Here is a 22,597-nt window from a genome sequence, read left to right as displayed (position 1 = left end):
CATAACAGATTATGCTACTGGTGATTAAATTATGACGAGAAACTGGTATTACTTTCGTGTATTTTGTATGACTAGAAGGAGGACAACTACCCCACCCCCACTGACGCCAAAATAAACTTCACTGTTAGATTACCCATCCAGCAGAAAGCCTGCAACCACCCTATCAAGTCCCTCTCCTACATCCGTTGCCTCCATCTGGTAAATGCTCCACCGATGTATACACTCGTTTGCTCCCGGTTATTATTTCTTTTTCTTTTCTTGGCTATTTTTTCCTCCGTCTCACGGTCGTCTTGGCTTGTTTACACCAATCCCGCCCCCTCCCCCGCGAAACAGCGGGGACTCGCAGGTAAAACGCGTAAGGCTAACAAGTTTGACCCCTTTCAGCTACTGTATTCAAAGATGGCAATGCAACTTAGGAGCCTCCGGTTGGGTGCACCGCCACCTATGTATTTATAAACAACTTATTCTAAATTACGAGAACGCTTTCATTTGGGTGCGATTTTGATTAGACTTTGGTAAAATACGTATTTATGAAAGCGATACTTGATTTTTGCTAACAAAAAGCCAAATAAGCTACACTGTACCTTTAAAAACCTAATTTTGCTTCATCCTGTTAAATAATCATATTTCTAATTTCTTCTTGGATTGATATATATTTTTTTCATTTTATTAAACATAATTTCATGAGTATTTTTAAAAGTTATTTGACAGGAGACGGAGCAGAAAACGGGATAACTGCAAAGAGCCAAAGGCTTTAACTTTTGTGCATGAGACTCAACCAGTTCAGTCTCTTAGCAACCCCCTCTTGAAGATTTTTGAGATATTAATTTTGAATGTAAGATTCTTCCAACAATTTAAAGTAGCACTATGTAACATTTTAACCTTAAAACTCTCTGCTTCTGACTTGTTTTTATGGCACAATGATATTTATTATATATACATTCCTGGAGCTGTCCTTGCCCTGCAGCATCCCGAGACTGAGAAACAGCATTTTACAGTTTCTTTTTTTTTTTTCTGTAATGCAGAAATTCGCTTTACAGCACAACGTCACAATCCAGCAAATGGATATCAACACTGGCCATTTTGAACACTCACCATGGGTGAATTAGCAAAGAAAATCAAAAGAGGACATTATCTGAGTAAGGGAAAAGAAAGTTGCAGAGCAAGGCGTTAATATTGGACTGACTCTTACTGAATGGGGAGAGCTCAGAGAAGCGACGGGATGCAAGACGGATGCCAGTTGTACATACCAGTAGTGGGGTTTTAATATTTCATATGTTGAGCATCTTGCTATTTTGGAAATTAGTTGTCAAGCATAAAAAAGTTAATCCAGACAGCTACTTTTTCATTGCTCCTTCAAGTAAACATGCAGCTTACTGTTGCATAAATCCCTGCTGTCGGTATTTGATCATAAATTTCTAAATGGAAGGTAGAAGAGAATCACTAGAAACACTAACTATAAGACGACCTAAAATTGGTTCTTGATGTGCACCAATATCTTTTTCTATGATCAGAATGATTATTTGCTTCCTTGTTGTCTACTGTTCAAATATGAACGCACACTCAGTAATTACCTTTGACTTTTTTTTTATGAGAAATCAAATATTTAAATGCTGTTGTTAAACCTCTGTGTATATGTGTCTGTGTGTGTTTATAGCTGTGGTGAAGACACCGCCCAGCAACCTGTGGATCATGGCTGTTCTGACACCTCTCTTCTTATTGGTGGTGGTGATTGGGATGGTAGCCTTCATCCTGTGTAAGAGGAACAGGGTCATTTTTAAGACTGGCGCCTTCAGGACCTTTAAAACCCGCTCTAAGGTAAGAGTGTAAAAACCTTATCACTGTGTATTCTTTTTATATAATGCCATATGTTTGAGCTATTTTTCTTTATCCCTCTTTGTTTTTGTTTCTTCTATTTCCTCCTCTACTGTTACTACTATAAATAAATTGTTCTTCTGTCACCCTAAGATTTTCAAACGTCATTGCTTCAACAAATCTCAGAGATTTAATCTTCTGAAAGGTCTCAACAAGATTACATAACCCTGTTACGAGAGACACATCAGACAAAAAACTGATTTTGTCAAGCTGTTGCTTCAGGTCAGAAAAATTAAGTCCATCTCTGCTGGCTTCTCTCACTTGTTTTCTCACTGCTCAAACAGCCTGTGGTCATTGCTAATCATGCATGCTACAAAGACCAATTGGCCAAAAAGAAATGGGCAGGGCTCGTAGTACTGGAAAGGAACCTGAGGGTAATGTTGGCTTTTTCACATTGCCAGTGTTCATTCAACACCAGCTCATTTAAGGTTAACTAAAAATCAATCATTAAAAATGAGCATATTTGTAATAGATTGCTGCCAGATGGTGTGATTGGGTCAGATGGTTGTCCTGGATGTGGGGTGTTACATGACGCCAGAGCAACAGCTGCTTGTGTCACTGCAGCCAATGAAGTGGTAAACAAGCAATAAGCTCGCCAACCTCATTTGTTTTGTAGAGCACCTTGATTTTGTTTGAACGTAATAATCAAAAAGTGGATTTCACATCTGATAGCATGATTAGCAGCAGCAATTTTACATACAGACTAAGGCATCTCTTAAATGTCCCAAATAACACTTAGACAATATTTCCATCACAAGATTAAAGATTTTAAAGCTTCGCCCAACTAAATCATCTGCAACCTCTAGTGGTTCTCAAAGGCCTCCTTTTCATCGACAATATATATTTTATCTAGCCTTGCATCCCCATACTCCTGGACTGGTTATAAGGAAAGAAGCAGTGGACTAGCCAAGAATATTTTTAATAGTTGGTCCACTTACTTTAATTTGGGTCAAAAATTGATGGATGGACAGTTTGGACAGACTTCTCTGTTTTGTTTATTTCATGGGATTTTATGTTGGTTAAAGTAAATAAAAGAAAATCAGTCTTTAAAGTTCCATTGTGTAGTGGTTGGTCATTTATTGTCCAAAATATTCAGAATTGTACAGATTTTACAATAAATCTGCATTGGCTAATTATTTCAGGACAACCACACAATTTTAATCCCAAGACTTATTAGTAACAAATGCAAATGGAAAGCTGTGCTTGCCAGCAGCTGTGACAGCAGTGGAAAAAATTGTATTAGAAATGTATATCTGCTGGTACTTTTTTTTTTTTTTTTGCTCCCACCACATGTTTCCCTACACGGTTTTAGTGGAAGATAAAGATTTAATTGTAATCTGCAGATTCATTAGTAGATATCCTTACATCTTAACTTTACAGGAGATTTTAAGCTTCTGACTGTTTAAACAACTGATTTAAACAGCGCAAAACTGTAAAGATGGACATCTTCCTTCCTTTCATGTTATGTCCTATTCTCTTCTGTTCTGTATAAATCCCCTTCCCCCTGACCTTTTCCACTCTGACTCTCTCCCTGTTTAGACTTCATATCGAAGGGAGGGCAGTTATCACCACCAGGTATTCAATAGATAACCTTTGGGTGGATTACTGAATGACTGAATGAATCAATGAATCAATGAATGATTTGTTTTCTGCACCACTTCCATGTTGGCTGCCTTTTGATGTGCTGTGTGTCGTGGTTGCTGGGTAAATTCTTGCATGCGGCTGCTGTGCTGTGGACGTGACTTATCTCACCATCCTCATTGGTTGAGAGATCAATAGGAGGAGGGGGAGAGGGCAATGAGGACATGGGAAAACTATAATAAGGGCATAAATTTCACAAGCAAGTTCCTTAGGATTGAAATTGTTTTGGTTTTAGTCGATGGACTGAATTAAAAAGGAGGGGCTGTCTTGTAAAGGGAAATTAATTCAGTTCGGTTGGCCAAAAGCGAGGCCATAAATATGAACTGCAAAAAAAAAGCTCAGCACCTGTAAACCAAAGCCATTTATTTTTATTTCTGTAGAATGCATATAAAATAGCTCGAGCTTGTGTCATCAACCTGCATGACCTCGTGCATTTTCCTATCAAGCCATGTTGTTTCATCCTCTCAGATGAAGCTGCCTTCATCCTGCATTGGGAACCCTACACGGACCTCCAATCTAATTCTTTTTTATATTAGGCTCTCAGCTAAATTATATTACCATGGGTTCAAAGCAGAGAAGCAATGGCCAGCAGATAAAATGCTAAACAGCTTTCAGTGACAAAGCGCCATGCACAAGCCTTCAGTGATGGTGTTGCTGTGGTGAAGGATGCCAGCTACTGTATTTGTGGGTTATTTTGGTTCAGCTTTTCTCATCCTCATCCCCTGAGATGCAAAGTGAGCTGAGGGAAGGATGGATTCAAGGATGGGTAGGCGGGATGTTTTTGGTGGGAAATAGAGCTGGTGTAACTCCAGAGCGCAGCAGGGTGTAAACATCCCAGAGAACAGATGTAAATACTGCTGATGTTTGTTGTCCTCTGCTTAAAGTAATACATTAACATTTCAGTTTTTATAGCTCAGAGGTTTGTTTACTCTCACAACCATTTGTAAACATTTTATTGCACATGCTTTGCTTTTTTTTAAATTTTTTTTATACAAGAAGGTGCATCAAATATTAAGGGAGTCCAGAAATATGTTTCATACGCAGTACGTATCCACTGTTTTCTTTCACCATCTTGCAGACTAAAGAACTGGCATATGTAAGCAAATGAGATAAATATTGATCACAAATTTAATTTTAGTGCTGCTTGTGGAAACGTAACAAACATTTCTAGTAAATAAACATCCTTTCTGTTATTTCACTTTGTCCGTTCAGTATTTATTATTCTCACACGTCCACAGGCATACAGACCGTTGAGATTTTCTGTCTCTACTGACTGAAACAGTCTCTCTTTTTGTAAAGTATGACTGTGTGAAATGTTTCAGAAAATAAGGCAAGGTGATGGACAGAATGGTCCATCTCTAATGATTATTCTTGTACAGATAAGGGACATACGTGGATGGTATTCTGTGCAACATCAACCCCACCAGGATTAGTACTTTAAAAAATCTCTCATTTACCTCAGATTCTGTGTACTTGTTGAGCTTCAGTAGGAGAAAAACAGAAAAGTCTTTTTGATACCAAAGCCACTAAATGCTGGAAGATATTATTTACGTAGCTTGAACAGGTTTTCTTTAACTAGCTTTTTCAGATTATATTTAGAAGGGAAGTAATGCTGATGCTGATGTTTACATACATGATGCTGTGGTCCTGTTGGTAACTTGTTCTAGGATATAATTTGTATTATTCATTTATCGAAATGGAATATTTTTAGATTTTTTACACCCAAGCCATCCACACTGGTGAAAAATTAAAGAGGGAAAACATAACTAAAACAGTATAGGAATGGACAGATACAGTATATTGGCCAAATATTGGTATCAGCTTTTTAACACTATCAGCCTATTAGGAAATAGAACGACATCACCTGATGGCTGTGGGAGATATTCTGCCGTGTCCTGCTTGTGCCACACTGACTTTACCTGGAAACTGATGAGATTTTAAAAATAGATAAATGAATAATATGTTGGGCCATAGTAGCTCTAAAAATTCATTCAGATGGCAATAGTTTAACAGCCTAAACAGTCCTTTAAAACAGTCATTTCTTTTTACACAAATGTGAAAGATTATAACTCCATGTATTTGTAATCATTGGCTAAATTATTATCTTTAACATCTGCCTAAATCGGCTCAGAATCTTACATTCGGTGCAGTGCTGACTCAAGGTGCTGTGATTCCTATCACTATATGGTCCTGCTTGCAGCACTTCATCTATCTGACTGTTGAAGTTCAATCATTACTGTGATCAAAACATGTAACATCTTGGGTTCCAGGTAGATTAACTGGTTGATGAAACGTTTCATGTCTTCAGGCTGATGTTTGTTAGATAAAGAACTGCCATGTAGTGCAAATGGGCTGATTTTCAGTTGGAGTTTCTGATGCTGTTTGCAGTTTGACTAAAGACAGACGAATGTGTGAATTACAGCAGCTTTAATGAGAATTTGGCTTCATTAACACAGATATCCAGCTCACTGTTTATACAAAAAGAGGCACGCCGTCCCCTGTAGTTTTTCTTATTACCAGCTTCTTCTCAGAGCTGGACAGGAGCTATTGAACATGTGCAGATTGCCTCAGCCCATTTGAATGATTAAACCCCCAAAAGCATTATCAGGGCATTCAGTCCAACTTTTAGAGCTTTAGTTAGACAAACATATATACATGCATTTAAAAATATAGTTTTTATTTGACAAAAAAACTAATCTACTGTGATGTAAACACACTTATTGTAATTCAAGTATGATCAGTCTAAATATAATATAACAATATATAATGTCAATTAATACACTGAATGGGAAATAATGCAGTTTATAAAAACACCAGGACCCTCATCTATCAACTGTTCATAGAAATTCCATCTCATGAACAAATTTAAAATGGTCGTGAGAATTAAAAAAACACTGTATTTATCAAATGTACAGAGGCCAGTTGTATGCATGTTAATACCAAACCATACCATACCATACCATACAATACCATACCATACCATACATACCATACCATACCATACCATACCATACCATACCAAACCATACCATACATACCATACCATACCATACTATACCATACCATACAATACCGTACCATACCATACCATACCATACCATACCATACCATACCATACCATACCATACAATACCATACCATACCATACCATACCATACCATACCATACCATACCATACCATACCATACCATACCATACCATACCTCTCACAATACCATACCATACCATACAATACCATACCATACCATACCATACAATACCATACCATACCATACCATACCATACCATACCATACCAAACCATACCATACCATACCATACCATACCATACCATACCATACCATACCAAACCATACCATACCATACCATACCATACCATACCATACCATACCATACAATACCATACCATACCATACCATACCATACCATACCATACAATACCATACCATACCATACCATACCATACCATACAATACCATACCATACCATACCATACCTCACTATACCATACCATACCATACCATACCATACCATACCATACCATACCATACCATACAATACCATACCATACCATACCATATCATACCATACCATACCATACCATACCATACCATACCTCACAATACCATACCATACCATACCATACAATACCATACCATACCATACCATACCATACCATACCATACCAAACCATACCATACCATACCATACCATACCATACCATACCATACCATACCATACCTCACCATACCATACCATACCATACCATACCATACCATACCATACCATACCATACCATACAATACCATACCATACCATACCATACCATACCATACCATACCATACAATACCATACAATACCATACAATACCATACCATACCATACCATACCATACCATACCATACCATACCATACAATACCATACCATACCATACCTCACTATACCATACCATACCATACCATACCATACCATACCTCACTATACCATACCATACCATACCATACCATACCATAATATTTTATTTCTAAAGCACTTTTAAACATCATAACCACTGACCAAAATGCTGTATAAGAAATTTAAATAAAGAGAAAAAGCAGAACAAGAATATGCAAATAAAGTTAAAATAGAACAGTAAAACAGTAATCAGCAATTATTAAGTAATCATCTGGTGATAAAATCTACATGCTCTGAATCCCCTTCTAGTTTCCCGTTCATTAACCATATATGATGACTACACGCCTCTTTAGAAATGCCATAGAAACGGTTCCTCCTCGGCGTGATGGAGAGGAAACAAGAATGACTTAAAAGTTAAATGTTTATTTATTTTCAAAAATTGATGTGAAGCATTCTTACCAAGGCCGTAGCTGCCATTGACGACACCTGGACCTCGGTATTTTTCCGCTGTGTACATAATAAAATTAATAAAATAAATGCCAATCACTAATCAGACTAATCAGCAGTGATGTGTGGATTGATACTATATATATATATATATATATATATATATATATATATACATATATGAAAGGTGATTACAAATATAGAATAAGAAAAAGATAAAATAAGTGAAATAAAATAAGAACGCAATAAAAACGGAAAAAATGGTAGAAAAAACATGGGTTGAATATTAAAACAAAATCTGTAATTAATAAATAAATTGGTAAAACACAATCAGAAAACAATAAAACCAGATTAAATATAACTTGACTTGGAGAGAAACAAATGTACAGTATCCCATTTTTTTATAGTTTATATAGTTTCTGTATATCAAAGTTTCATTTCTATAGTGTTATCCCATGAAAAGATATAATGAAATATTTGCAAGAATGTGAGGGGTGTACTCACTTCTGTGAGATATTGTAAGTGAAATACAGACAATGAATACTAAAAAGACATTTAATTAAAAGCTTTATTAAAAAGATGAGTCTTTCTTTTAAAAATATCGACACTTCAGCTGCCCTCAGGTCCCCTGGAAGGCTGTTCCATTGGTAAAGACATTAAAATATATAATAATAAAATAAAATAGTCCCAGCCCACGATGACCTGAGAGCTCTGGGGCTTGTAAACTAAAAGCAAGTCAGATAAATAATAAGTACTAAGGTCCTTAGGATGATTCTAGGTGTGAAAAGAGTCCACGTGAAAAGCCAACTTGTGTTTGTTTTGTTTTGAAAACCAGATCCACGCACTTTGATTGACAAGTATTAGTTCATGTGTTTACACACATGTGTAATGTGCTTCAATCCCTCTCAGCAATCACTCACCATGCAGGACAACCTAAAGCTGCTGAACAATATTATGGTTTATATTAGGTCTGCATGTGTGTTTAAGCATTAAAGAGCCATTCTGCAGCATCTGGCTCACTTCATCACTCTGCTGTGCAGCCACAACATTCTTCAAAATGGCTTTTCCTCCCTCTGTGCCGTGTTGTGCAGGCGTTAAAGCCCTGGAGAGCCAACTTCCATGTGGAGTGCAATAGAAGTAGGATCAGCAAAAGTACAAGGAATCTATTTTTCATTTGTAAGCTGTTCAATGCGAGTATGTTGCAGCAGCTGCCATTTAAAGGAGTCAATGTGTTTTGCATTTTGCTGCATCATTCTTAAACTTGCCCCAAGAGGAGTTTATTTAACCGGTGCAGATGTTTACCCTTTTCTTTCTTTTCACATTTATCTAATCTCTTCTCTCACAAGAAACTCTGTAGTTTCATCCACCCTGCTAGGGCTGAATTTAAATCAATATGGCCACAGAGGGAATAGAGCGCATCTCGTCCATCTGCTGCACCTCATCAAGCTGCTGTTGGCCGATGCTATTAAGGCTAAAATTAGACTAGAAGAGAAGCTTCTGTTTGATAGTGAAAGGATAGATAATTTGGTGGTGCATTGGGGTCATGCTCAAAGTCGCTTCAAAGATCTTTTGGGAGACAAATTTGTTGGACCCCATGTTGCTGTCATCTTCCCTCTTCTCCTGCTCCTTCCTTCTGTCAGCATTGTAAATGGATGTGAAGAAAACCACTATTAATCACTGACAGGCAGATCAGAGTCTCACACCATACCACAAACTGTCTGCAGTCAAAGTCTTCATTAAACCGGGCTGCTCAGACAAGATGAAAGACATCAATTTGTTAAATCAACTCACTGTCGTGAGACACTGGAAGGTAAAGAGGGCAGGGGAGGTGGGATTAAATGAAAATTGGAGAAGAAGACCAGGCAACAGAGAGTTAAAGACAGATTGTGAGCAGTGGCGGTAAAATACGAGCCATGAAATGTCAGGCACACATTTCAAGGTTATATTTCTTGGCCTTGACATTTCTAAGAATCCATACAGTTTTCATGGATGTAGGCGGATACCCATCAGCAGCTGGATGACGAGCCTTTACCCCTCAGTGTGTATCACCTTCAGTTCAGCATTACGTCGTGCCCAGTGTTAGCTGCTAATATCCAAATGCATGTTGGTGGAGGGATATTTTTAGAACAGCTTATTTAATTTTCTGCTCCCCTTCTTTCTTGCTTTCTACCTCTTCCCTCATACAACATACACATTTTATCCCCCTTCTCAACCTTAGAGCATTATAAGGGCCAAAGGGAAATAATTGTTTGCACTTTCTGTACCTGGTTCACACGAGAGAGTCACAACTGTCAACATAGATAACATCAGAGGGTAGAATATGCATGCAGACACACACGCTCAGTCCATTCATGACGTGGTGAGACAGCCATTTTCCCCCTCTCTCTCTTTGCTTTCCATGAGCTTGTATCCATTTCTACAAGACTCACCTTCGGCTGCAGCCACGTGTTTTGGAGCTATCTGATGGCACAGCGGTGTGTATAAACGATGAATTATTAACAATGCTGTCAGCCGGATGCTCATGCTGAATAACCTCGCATGCACTCAGAATTTAACACGCATCATCAAATGCATTTGGTGTCCTATTTTGGAGACACTCAAAATGGAAGAGGAAAAAAAATCAGGGTTTCATCTGCCTTGTTGTGCAACCCTAAGCTGGTCTTTCTCTTGTTTTTTTGCTCTGTGTTTCTTCAATTGAAAGGCATTTAACAATACAAAGAACAAGTCCAGGCCTTGGAGGCTTTAGCAAAATGCTTCTTCTGCTGGCTTTTCATTAATGTATCTTTATGCCAAAACCCCTGACTTCAAAGATGCCTCTCAATTTAATTATTTATTTATTTTTCAGCAGTTCATTATGTGGGCTCTGCTGTTTGGAGACTGATAAAAACTGGTTCAGAGAGGGATGGCCATCCAATTACTTTCATCTGAATTAGAAGCTGAATTTATCTGGTGTTTTCTCTTTGGTATATAGGAGACCATGTCTTGTTAGTTGCTAAGCTGTCAGAGAGCTATTTAACTATAAGGTTGTTCAGTGCTTCAACTGGATTGAGAATCTCAATTCAATTGAGAATCTAATTCACGTTACATTGGACCTAATCCATTTTCTGGAAATAAATGGTTTAAAGAATTTATTTATTAGTTCATTCTGAGAAAGAAACCTTATCTGCAGATTTACGGCCAGATATATTTTCAGCTTTAACAACTTGTGTCCATTTAAAAGAAGAAAATCAGAAAATATATTTGGAAAACGATGATTGCATTAAGCTTTTATTAGCCTACAACGCTAAAAGTGGAATGAGACGCAAATGTTAAAAATGATGACCTCCTGTACTGGTCTTTGTTGTATTGGAGCAGAAGAAGCCTCTGGTTGAGCACACTGTTTACTTTCCACCAAACTAATTTACTAGTTTTGCATTTTCTTTGAGTCACTGACTCTTAAACTCCAACAGATTTGCTACAAAGAAAGATGGATTTTCTGCCAGACTTTGCAGCACTTTGTTAACGAAATGATAAATGGACTTGTACTTATATAGCACTTTTTTAGTCAACTTGACCACTTGCAGCGCTTTACACCACTTGTTACATTCACCCATTCACACACACACTCATACCCCGATGGATAGATCGGGAGGCAACCTAGGGTTAAGTGTCTTGCCCAAAGACACTTCGACACATAGTCAGGGGAACCAGACTACACCAACCATCCATCAACCTTCTGGCTGAAAGACCACTGCTTTTCCTCCTGAGCTACAGCCACCTTATAAATAGCTTAAGCTTCTTCAAGAAGTGGAGTTTGCTCGGTCCTGTGCAGCTGACCACCTTAACGTTTTAACGCCATGTGTATCATATTTGATGCATACAGATTTTGAGACCTTTTCCATCACTTTATGGTAAAAAATTTGGTCAAAGCCCTGTTGAATACAATCTGATACGTGTCTTTGGCCCCTGGTGGATACCTTGTTTTACACTAAATAAAACTTCTTAGGTGAACGTCATAAAATTATGAAAATGATTTCCACCTGAATCAAATGCTTTAATTTAGTGAAAAAGAATTTAGGTGATGGAATTAAATGTAAATACGCTGGGTCAAATTGATGTGTTTGGGTTATGGATAGTTAATTACCATAGCTTGGTCCAACTATAAGGGCAAATATAAAATATTGAAGGAACTGACTGGATTTTCCTGTTCCATTTACACTTATATGTTAGTATAAGGACTACTTTTTAAAATAATATAGTTATATGAATTAATTAAAAAAAGGTTTATTCATCAGAAATGCAATTAATCATATGTTTACCCCCAGCTGGTGTCAGGTTTGGACACAGACTAAACTAGCTTTGTTGGAATAAAATTGTACGTCATTAAAAAAAAAAAAATAAAAGTAAATAAATAAATAAAAAGAAAAGAAAGAAAGAAAAAATCTGAAATATACTTAAGAAAATACTGTGAAACGAAAATTTCACAATAGAAATACAGTTTATACCTTTAATTTTACATGAGATCTTTATGTTATTTTGTTTTTTATGAATTATTTCTTGGGCCATCTTGAAAGGGCTAAGACTGGGTTCCCTGAAGGAGGTATGGCTACTCCCACACCAACCAATAAGTAAACTGTAGTGGGTCTTGAGAGGTAATCATTTCTGAATTACTGAACAGTTTCTCGAGTACTTTCATCGTGTGGATGTGAGGCAACTTTAACAGCAGGATGATGAGAATGTACAGCTACCTGAACAAATCATGATGCCCTTCATGTCACTGGAACTTTCTCCAGACTCAGCTTAAGGAGCCATGAAGCAGTTAAATGTATCTGCCCAACAACTGAATCCATTTCATAGTTCATCATTCTGCAGAGCAGACTTACAATGTACACCTTATATTTAGAGTTAAATAGACTGATTTGGGCATGTAGGTTCATCGTCACAGCGGTGAACATAATGCAGCAAAAAACTAATTATCTTCCTACATTATGAAGATTCTGACAGCTTTTAAACTAAGCCCAAGTTTTTAAGTAAGTACTTGTACTCGGTTTGAAAAAATGTGGCATCAGCGCATCCCTAACTAGATCAACAAGCATTAGATACATGCCTGGTTAAAAATTTACTGTAATCAATTTTGCATTTTTACCAAACTGAATTGTGTGTGATTCAGGTTTTTTTGGCTCTACATCACTGTGAAACTCCAGCATTAGCTTTAATTGGTTATGTTGCTGTTTAAACCATTTTTTATACATACATTGTGTGTTTTTTTTAATGGCTCCTTTATCATTCATTCCTTTTTGTTGGTTATAAATGATACTGAATTGCAGTTTGTTTGTCTTTTAAGCCTGTCAAATGTAAAAATGTAAATCTGTTTTGTTAAATATGATTCCTGTATTTTCTTGTTGAGGTGTTTGCATGTGCTTTACTATGCGGCAGCTGCTTGACTCAGTGTTTCTGTTGGTCCATCAGCCAACAGTTAAACAACAACTTGCTGTGCAGAAAACTGGGAATGAAAAGTCTGATGCAACTTATGTAAACTGACAGGTTTACAAACAGCAAAAACCTTTACCATGTAGTAAAAACTGACACAGGTTGTGTCTTCCTTTTTCCCCGCCAGCCTGTTCAGGGGTTTGACTATGCCAAGAAGCACATGGGCCGCACCGGTGACGAGGCCGTCTCCGTCACAAAGGAGACACTGGTTTTGGGGCTGCCTGTACGAGATGCTCCCCTGTCTCTGTCGTTAGATAAGAAGATTCTGCAGGATGGGGCGGCAAGTAAGAGGCCTCCATCTGCTGATCTACACAAAGGAGGGTAAGACATTTCTTTACTTCCGTATTTGATGTAACCTGTCCTTTGTCAGTATACTGGCAAATATCAAGAAGGCATCGGCCAACTACATTTCCAGAAAAGCTGGAAAGTTCGTGTGCAAAATCTTAAATCTGTAATTTGTTAACTTATTTAAACTTTTACTTAACAGACATGAATTCAAATAAATGATTTTTACCGTCCAATTTCATTGTACTGAGAAAACAGAAACTAATTTCAAAATATGATGCTAGTACCACACTTACAAAAAGTAGGAAAAATCTGGATTTTGCATCTGTTGATTTTTGTTAAGACAGGTGTGATTGACAGAATGGGTTGTTGTTTAACAGTTGTTAAAATAATTTATTATATTTTAGAGCAACAATCATACCTGTAATCAAATCAAATCAAACTTTATTTATAAAGCACTTTTCATGCTGGGGCAACACAAAGTGCTTTACATGAAAAAAATTAATTTATGCATATTAAAAACAAAACAAGTCTTTGCACACATCAAAAGAAACTACATAAAAAAAAAAAAAAAAAAAAATTGTCAAAGTCTTTCACAAAGCAGCCCCTCTATTCTGCACAAACACGACTCCTTGGTTTCTGTCTCTGAACTAAAAGTAGTATAAAACATTAAAAGTGATAAACATCTGGCTTCATGCTGCTGTGAGAAAACAATATCATGGGGATCCATCGACACCAGGAGAGAGTCCACCCATGTCCTACAGCGGCTGCCATCATGGCAACCACCCCGATCAGGGCAGACCGGGACCCACTCCACAGCTATAAGGCTTCTGTGTAGGGCCCGAACCACCCAGACAAGGGCGATCACCGCAACAACAACTCCCAGACTGAGCGGGCAGAACCCCCGGCGTGGAGGATCCTCATGAGGAAAACACTGGAGTTAAAACAATGATTAAATAACCTTAAGAAACAATAAGCTAAGATTAAATAAATAAATAAAGTTAAGTAAAATGAAAATAAAATAAAATAAGACATAAAATTAAAAATAAATTAAGATCAAATAAAATTTTGTTAAAAGCTAAGCTAAAAAGGTAGGCCTTAAGCCTCTTTTTAAACACATCAACAGTCTCAGCAGCCTTAAGGTTCTCTGGCAGGCCATTCCACAGACGAGGGCTGCAACAGTGGAAAGAGGCCTCACCATATGTTTTGGTCCTCACCCTTGGAACAACTAAGAGACCGGTACCAGAGGACCTCAGGGTCCGCGAGGATTCATAATTTAAAAGCAAGTCTGATAAATAAGAGGGCCCAAGACCATTAAGAGATTTATAAACTACTAAAAGAAACTTAAAATCAATCCTGAAACGCACGGGGAGCCAATGCAGCGATTTTAAAACTGGTGTAATGTGTTCCCACCGTCTGGTCCTCTTCAGAACGCGTGCCGCTGAGTTCTGAAGTAGCTGTAGATTCAAAATGGACTTTTTGGGAAGACCAGAGAGCAGGGCATTACAATAATCTATTCTACTAGAAATAAAAGCATGCTTTAGCACCTCTGTGCTGGCAAGAGAGAGAAATGGGCGAACTCTGGCGATGTTTTAAAGATGATAAAATCCTGTCTTTGTGACTTTTTTTATGTGTGGAATAAAATCCAGCTCAGAGTCGAAAAGAACACCGTTTTTTATACACTTAGAGGGATCGAAATGATTATTTTTTTTTTTTTTTAACTTGTCCTGTCCAGCATCATAGCAAGCAAAATGATAATCTGGTTGCTGTATTGTGCTGAACAAATTTGCTCTGCCAAGGGGAGGCCTATGGGTAAGGCTCCTCTTCATAATCTGATTTATTTATTTATTTATTTACTTTGAATCACGGAATCTATGTAATCTTGCTGGACCTGACTGGAGGGGACAAAAAAAGATGGAAAATAGCAAAAAGAGCAAAAGGGAAAGAAGAAAGGAGACAAAAAGATCACAGACAGAAGGCAACGACACTTCAATCCACACCATCACCAGACAACAAACTGTTAAACCTGTACATGAACACACCAGAAAATTTCCTACAACTTTTACAAAAGCAGAAACACACACACAGAAAAAAAAACAGGGCTGCCAGTCATTAAGAGTTTTTAAATAATAACCAAATCAAAAAGACATAACAGCGACCAGATACTAACTCACTGGAAAAATACAAAAAAAAAAAAAAAAAATTTAATAATTATCGCTTAGTATTAAAAAGCCACTAGACAACTCAGTAACTGGGCCTGGGCCGGGCCCTCAGCAGCAGACCCGGAGCACCAACCCAAGCCACCTCACCACAAAGACGACTCCAGCCCCACCCGAAGGGCGGCAGAGGAGAGCCCCAGCAAGAGCTCCCCACGGTCCCGGGGCACAGGCCCCAGTGGGCCAAGATCAGCAGCCGCCGGCCCTGCCAGGGACAGGCCACCCAGGGCAGCCCAAGCGAAGGGCCCAGGGCCCCAGGAGCCCAGAGGCGGCCGCCCCACCCCCCAAGGGCAGAGGGCCCGCAACATGCCTAGGAGGACCAGGCCCCCCCAGACAGCCACCCGGCGTAGGCCAGCACACACCCCGATGTTCCAGCCGCACACCCCGGGAACCAGGGGTACCAGCGGACAGCGAGCCCCAAGCACCACCCCTTGACCCAGTCCCCACAGAGCCAGCAGCCCACCAGCGCAGCCACCCCGGGACCCGGCCCAGGAGCAACCACCCCCCCTGCCCGCCCCCAGCCACACACAGGGGGAGCAGGGGTGTGAGAGGTCCCCAATACCCTCTCCCTCCCCGCTCCTGACTGTTTATGTAGTGTGTGTTGTGTGCAATTAAAATTGAGGGGCAGTGACTGCAATGAGCCGGGAGCCGGACCACCTAAGTGGCCCCGCCCACCATGCACCGCATGCCATGCCCCCCAGGTGTTGTTTGTGTGTTGTGTTTCTTGTATTTTGGTGTCTCGGTGCAATTAAAACTGAGAGGCAAGTAGCCACGGGGTGCATCCAAGGAGACCACTGAATGGTCTCCTCCGTTCCACCCTGCATGGCTCCACGCCTCCCAACTCCCTACGTGTGTGTGTGTGAGACAGAGAGCGCGGGAAGTAAGAGGGGTCAGGGGATGTACGTCCAGAGGGAAGCAAACTTCCCTCTGGATGATGAGCCTTTAGTGGCATTAGGCACCCCTGCTCCCTAGGAGGCCCCCCAGGGCAAGACAGGCCAAGAGAGGCCGCCCCCCACGACCCGGCCATTCAGGGACTGCAGCCAGTGAGCCGCCACCCACCCCAGAAAATACCCACCCTCCCACACCCCTAACGGGGAATGAGAGGATGGGGACAGCGGCAGACCCACGGCCCACCACCCCCAGGCCCGCCCAGGCCCCCCCCCCCCACAAGTGCACTTAACCCTGCCCCAACCACACACAGAAACACATGCACACACCTATTTCCTTGCACACTCCCACTCATCCTAACTCACATATGCCCTCTCAGCCCCACCCAAAAGATATAAACACTCACACAGCATCCAACCCTCCCACTCTCACTCCCCAGACACACCCCCACTCATCCTAACACATGCATACGCACACACACAAACATACTTCCCCATTCACACAAACATCCAAAGTATAGACATACACACACAACATACAAGCATCCCTGTCTCACACCCCAGCACCTCCCCCTATAATCCCCCGAATCCCACTCAGCCCTCCTTCAAACCCCTACACCCCCCCTGCCCCCGGGCCATACCCTGGGTCCCAGGGTGTCAAGCAGACACCAGGGCATGCACCAACCCACACCACGGCAGCACATCCGGGCAGGCCCAGACCCCAGGCACATACGGAGCCCACCACCCCGGAGGGAGGAGGACCACCCCCGGGCACCAGAGCCCAGAACCCCTGCCCAGCCCGCCCCGGAATAGCCCAGCCGCCCAGCCCAGGACCGACGCCCAGCCCAGGACCGACGCCCACCAACCCAGGCACCTCCTGATGACTTCCCCAAGAGGCAACATACAGATTAAAATGTACTGGGCCTAAAATTGATCCCTGGGGAACCCCACACTTGACTTCATGGATTCTTGAGGAGCATGTATCCATACTTACAAAGAATTTTCGATCTGTGAGATAGGAGTAAAACCATTTAAGAACAGTACCTGAGAGGCCCACCAGACTTCTGAGTCTGTCTAGTAAAATCTGGTGATCAACTGTATCAAAGGCAGCACTAAGATCCAGTAGAACCAGGACAGAAAGTTTATGTGAGTCTAAGTTAAATCTAAGGTCATTAGCCATCTTTAAAAGGACCGTCTCGGTACTGTAAAACCGGATTGATATTTTTATAAAATATTGTGTTTATGCAAAAACTCATGTAATTGCATAAAGAAGTTGTATACAGGTCGATAGTTATCAAGAATGTCTAGATCTAAAATACTCTTATTCAGATGGGGCCTCACTATTGCCGTTTTAAAGGAAGCAGGGAAAACATTCATCTGAATATAATAATTTAACACGTCTAAAAGCTCACACTCAAAGAAACCATAAAATGATTTTAAAAGTGATATGGGAATTGGGTCTAAAAAGCAGGTTTGTTGTGTTGGGTGGAAACTCGACCAAGCATCTTTGCATCAACCAGGACAAAACTCTCCAGTGTTTCCTCAGGTAAAATAAAAGCTTCAGGTCTGTTAAAATCAAAATGTCATTGAGATAAAAGACTGGATTTAATAACATTGATTTTACTTCTGAAGTGGCCTGCAAGTCTGCAAAGCAAGATAGGAAAAATGAAGTGTTTTGGCTTGTTTGACTGTTTTATTGTAGGTTTTGAGTTGTTTTTCTTAAAAATGTCTAAATAAATGATTAATTTTGTTTTCCTCTATGCTCTCCTGCAGTGTCTTTTGAGTTCTTTGATTTGCTCATTCCTCCACGGTGGTGTGGGTTTGATTTTATTATTTTAGTTTTCAGAGGAGCTACAGCATCGAAAGCTGACTTAAGTTTGCTGTTAAAATGATCCACAATAAAATAACATGATGCAGGTAAAATCAGAGCAGGAGTTTGGTTTAAAATTTCAATACAATTTGCAGCCACTTCAGAAGTAATATATCGTTTCCTCCCAGTTCTCACTGAGGCCTCCTGTTGGCTTAAAGCGGTGATGATGAAAAAACACACAGTAGTGGTCTGACACAGCCAGGTCAACAACAGAGGACACACCAGTGGACAGACCATAGGTTATGACCAGGTCCAGGGTGTGTCCTCTGTTGTGAGTAGGCTGTGTGACGTGTTGTTTGAAATCTACACAGTTTAAAAGATTTAAAAACTCCTCTGCAAGAGCATCAAATCTGTTGTGAATGTGTAGGTTAAAATCAGCAGTTATTAAAGTTTTGCTGTATTTTGAGTGTATTACAGTTAAGTCAGAAAATTCTTGTATAAAGCAGGAGGGAGGCTTGGGTGGTCTGTAAACAGTCACAGATAAAATAGGTGGGTTGCATGATAGCATGATATTCAAATGATGAGTAATTATCAAAAAACAATATTTTTGCTAAGATTGATCCTCGAGCAATTGATGCAGTTCCAGGGAAGAAGCCTCAGTGAGGTTTGCTGGAGCATCGGTATCAAGCCAGGTTTCAGTTAAAAAGAGACAGTCAATTTTATTATCTGAAATACGATAATTAATTATAAAAGATTTGTTTAAAAGAGAATGGACATTTAGAAGTGCCATGTTAAAATTTGTAGGTGAGTTCTTTTGTTGAATAACGGATCTAGAATTTGTAGGGGCTATGGTAATGGGACGGAGACATCAAATGATAGCGATATGTGACTGAGGGTGTTTGTAATGCCTATTGGTGACGAGTACTGGTATATGAAAGTGAAGAAGGTCAGGTTGGACTGGGGATGTGTTCTGGCTGTGATGTCAATCTGAGAATAATTTGCAGGAGCAGAGTGTGAGTTTAATATTCATGGAAAAGAGTTGTGAGCTGTTTTTATTAACCAAAGAGCAAAACACAGTGAATAAAATCAGTTCATAACGGCCAAGACAGAAGCCACGGTCGAGCTCTCAGGCAGCACTGCATGAGACACCGTCATGCCACCATGATCAGTATAACCACACGGGCTTAGAAAACCCTTTTTACTAAACACAGTCTGTGGCTGCATCCTGAAACAAACTGTAATGGCATTAAATAAAGAGGAAGCCATTTATCAACTCAGTAGAGGAACGTTGCTAAGTTCTCTCCACATGAGTTCATCTCAGATGGACAGAAAGACAGTGGACACATGTTCTGTGTTTGGATGAGTCCATGTTTCAGCTGCTTTTGGGAAAAACTGACTGAAAGTTGCAAAAGTCAGTGTCTGTGATGGTTGGGGGTTTATCAGCACGGATGACTTCATATGTGTGAAGTTACAATTGATGCAGAAGATGCTGGAATTTTGGAGAGACATACGCGACCATCAAAGTGAGATCTTTTCCCAGAAGGTCTGTGGGTATTTCAGTCAGATGTCAGATGTCAGACCTCGTTCGCATAACTTCCACCACACAAAATGTGTGCTTGACTGAGCAGCCTGCAGTCCACATCTGTCTCCTTTTTTATAAGGTATCATGAAGAACAAATAACAGAATTAAGGCTTTGTTATATTTTATAGAAATTTTCGGTTTGCCTGGAAATAAAAAACAAAAGAAAAAAAAAGCTAATTCTGGTGTGATGATTTGGTCAGATTTAATTAACAAAACATATCCTGGCATTAATTCTGTGCACCAACCTAATAGCAGTAAAGCATGTGGAGGGTATTCTGACAAGGATTTTAATAGGAAATATGAAACACTTTGTTCAGATCTGCAGCTGTTTTCATCCATTTTTATGCCTCTGATTTTTTTATTTATTTACTTTTCTATTTTGCCACAGGGTCATAACTCCAGAAACTCCATAATAAACTGCACACATTCTTTTTTTCTTTTACATTACAATGTTAAAAAGTCTCATCAGCGACTATACTGTCTTTAGGTCCATTACATGGTGTGGCTCCACGATGAAGATCCTGTCCACACTGCCACTGTCTCCAGAGGAAAATCTATCAAGTTTGTATCAAATCAAGCCATGTAGTTTAATAAAGAAAAACTGACCGTATGGCGACAGTGAAAGGAAACAACTCTATGAAATAATTGTGGGCAAAAATGTATTTATTATTAGAGCAGCTCTGAAGATGCTGAATATTTTATATTACATCATGATTTGTGGTTAAATATCAACCATCTTATTTAGATTTTTTACTGGAGTCATGGGATTGATGGTCAAACAGATTGTATGAAATACATTAAGAGGGACTAAGAAAAGGGAAGACAAGAGATATCTAAACTTTGTTAAATGCATGTATTGAGACAGTTACACTTCGATGAACACATCCAGTTCCGTGAAAGGTGCCAAGTAACAGAACAAGGAAACTTCTGGTTTCTTCATGTTAATGATTTTCGAAAGCTTTCTTTTTTATATCTTTGTTTGCAAAAGGCAAACTTTTTCGAACACAGGTACCGTGCTGAGACAATGAGCCGACCAGACATTCTGTTCTCAGCTGGAAGCCTTGTTAAAGGGAACAACAAAGTTCTCCAGCAGCTGTCTGAGTCAACGAACAAGCCGGTTTTAAACCCCAAGCTTTTCAGGAGTGAAGTCCAGACATCATCAGTGTTGGTTTGTGTGTCACGGCGCGTTAAGCCAGACAGAAGCCTCAAGTAAGCAGTGCAGACTCTGATGGATTGTTGTGATCTGGAGATAATTCCAGTGTTAACGAGAAGATGTTTGGAGACTTAAGAACAGAAAATACCTTTGATTACTGGGAGAAAATTGCAGCAAAATGCTTGGCTTTAAGGCGGATTTAAGGATGCTGAGTCTAACACAGGTGGGAAGGTTGGCTAACTATTTTTCAAACTCTTGAGGTAGCACACAGAAGCCTCTCTCCCCCAGAACAATCTTTCTAAAAGCAAGATAAGAAAGGAAAAAAAAGCAATATAGTACAGAATATGTGATGCCACCTAGTGGCTTAAATTGCAATTTGCAGCCAAAAGAATATCTTCTACCTACTGAAACTGCCAAGTAAAACAAGTAACATTGTGAAAAATGGGATATGTGTCATGAATATTTGAGTATAATTAGCTTGTTCTGAAGCAACAATACAGAATGATTTTTAAAAATGTTCACAGCAATATGGTAAGCATTTTGATGAACAGATGGTCATTTTTCCTACAGTTACTGAGAACCAGCACAGGAAATGGGGCTCTAAAAAATTGATATTTCAAAATGTAGCATACATTTGATTAGTTCTCTTCTTAGTTTTAAGTTATTTGACTTAACTTTCCTACACTGTATTTCCTGAAATATTTATCTGTGTATTTTAGCTTTAGTTTTCCTTCTTATAGTCCTCTTTATGCCATTAACACAGACACCTGATTACTTGGTTTTTCCCCAAAAGAAAAAAAAAGAAAAAAATCAAATAGACTAAATTAAAATAATTTGTTTTAATCGGTTTTTAGTCGGAACATTAAGAAGACTGCAAACAAAATGGTAGGCATTTTAATAAACTTCCATTTTCACACATGTATCTGCTGCAGGCTACACCCACATGGACCACCACCCACATTCAAAACTGACATCTTCCCCTTTAGGAACTTTGCAGTCACAAATAAGATACATCATGCCCCCTCTCACATAAATGAGAATGCAAAAATGCACCTAAGACAGCCACTCAAATTTACTCACTGCTAAACGAAAAATGAATGGGGGTGGGATTAGTTGTGCTTTGCTTCTCAGAGATGATAAATACATGTATATTTATAAACCAGGCTGTAGCCAAGCCGGAGGGAACCATTCTGTGTAACAAAGATGACAGTGTAAAGTGCTGGAAGAGCTGGCAGGGTGTCATAATCAGCTTTACTAACTTGCATACAAACACACACATCTTGTAGAACCATTTTTAACTAACACTAATTGCACATCCCATTTTTTAACCAAGTGAA

At 39.5% G+C, this 22,597-nt stretch overlaps 1 protein-coding gene across 4 annotated transcripts in view; it reads left to right on the top strand.

Moving 5' to 3' along the window:
- Positions 1-22,597, top strand: part of kiaa1549la (KIAA1549-like a) — a 155,998-nt gene that overhangs the window by 100,178 nt on the left and 33,223 nt on the right. For 3 of the 4 annotated variants that reach the window (XM_041997621.1, XM_041997622.1, XM_041997620.1), the window contains 3 exons: positions 1,658-1,818; positions 3,415-3,450; positions 13,455-13,648. In XM_041997621.1, coding sequence (XP_041853555.1) covers positions 1,658-1,818; positions 3,415-3,450; positions 13,455-13,648 — 391 coding nt within the window. The remainder of the gene's footprint in view (positions 1-1,657; positions 1,819-3,414; positions 3,451-13,454; positions 13,649-22,597) is intronic. The other variant, XM_041997623.1, reaches the window with a different exon arrangement.

The sequence above is a fragment of the Melanotaenia boesemani genome, chromosome 10 (genome assembly GCF_017639745.1).
Source record: "Melanotaenia boesemani isolate fMelBoe1 chromosome 10, fMelBoe1.pri, whole genome shotgun sequence".
Lineage (NCBI taxonomy): Eukaryota > Metazoa > Chordata > Actinopteri > Atheriniformes > Melanotaeniidae > Melanotaenia > Melanotaenia boesemani.
Note: the sequence above shows the minus strand (reverse complement) of the source record. Positions and strands in the feature narration are given on the sequence as shown.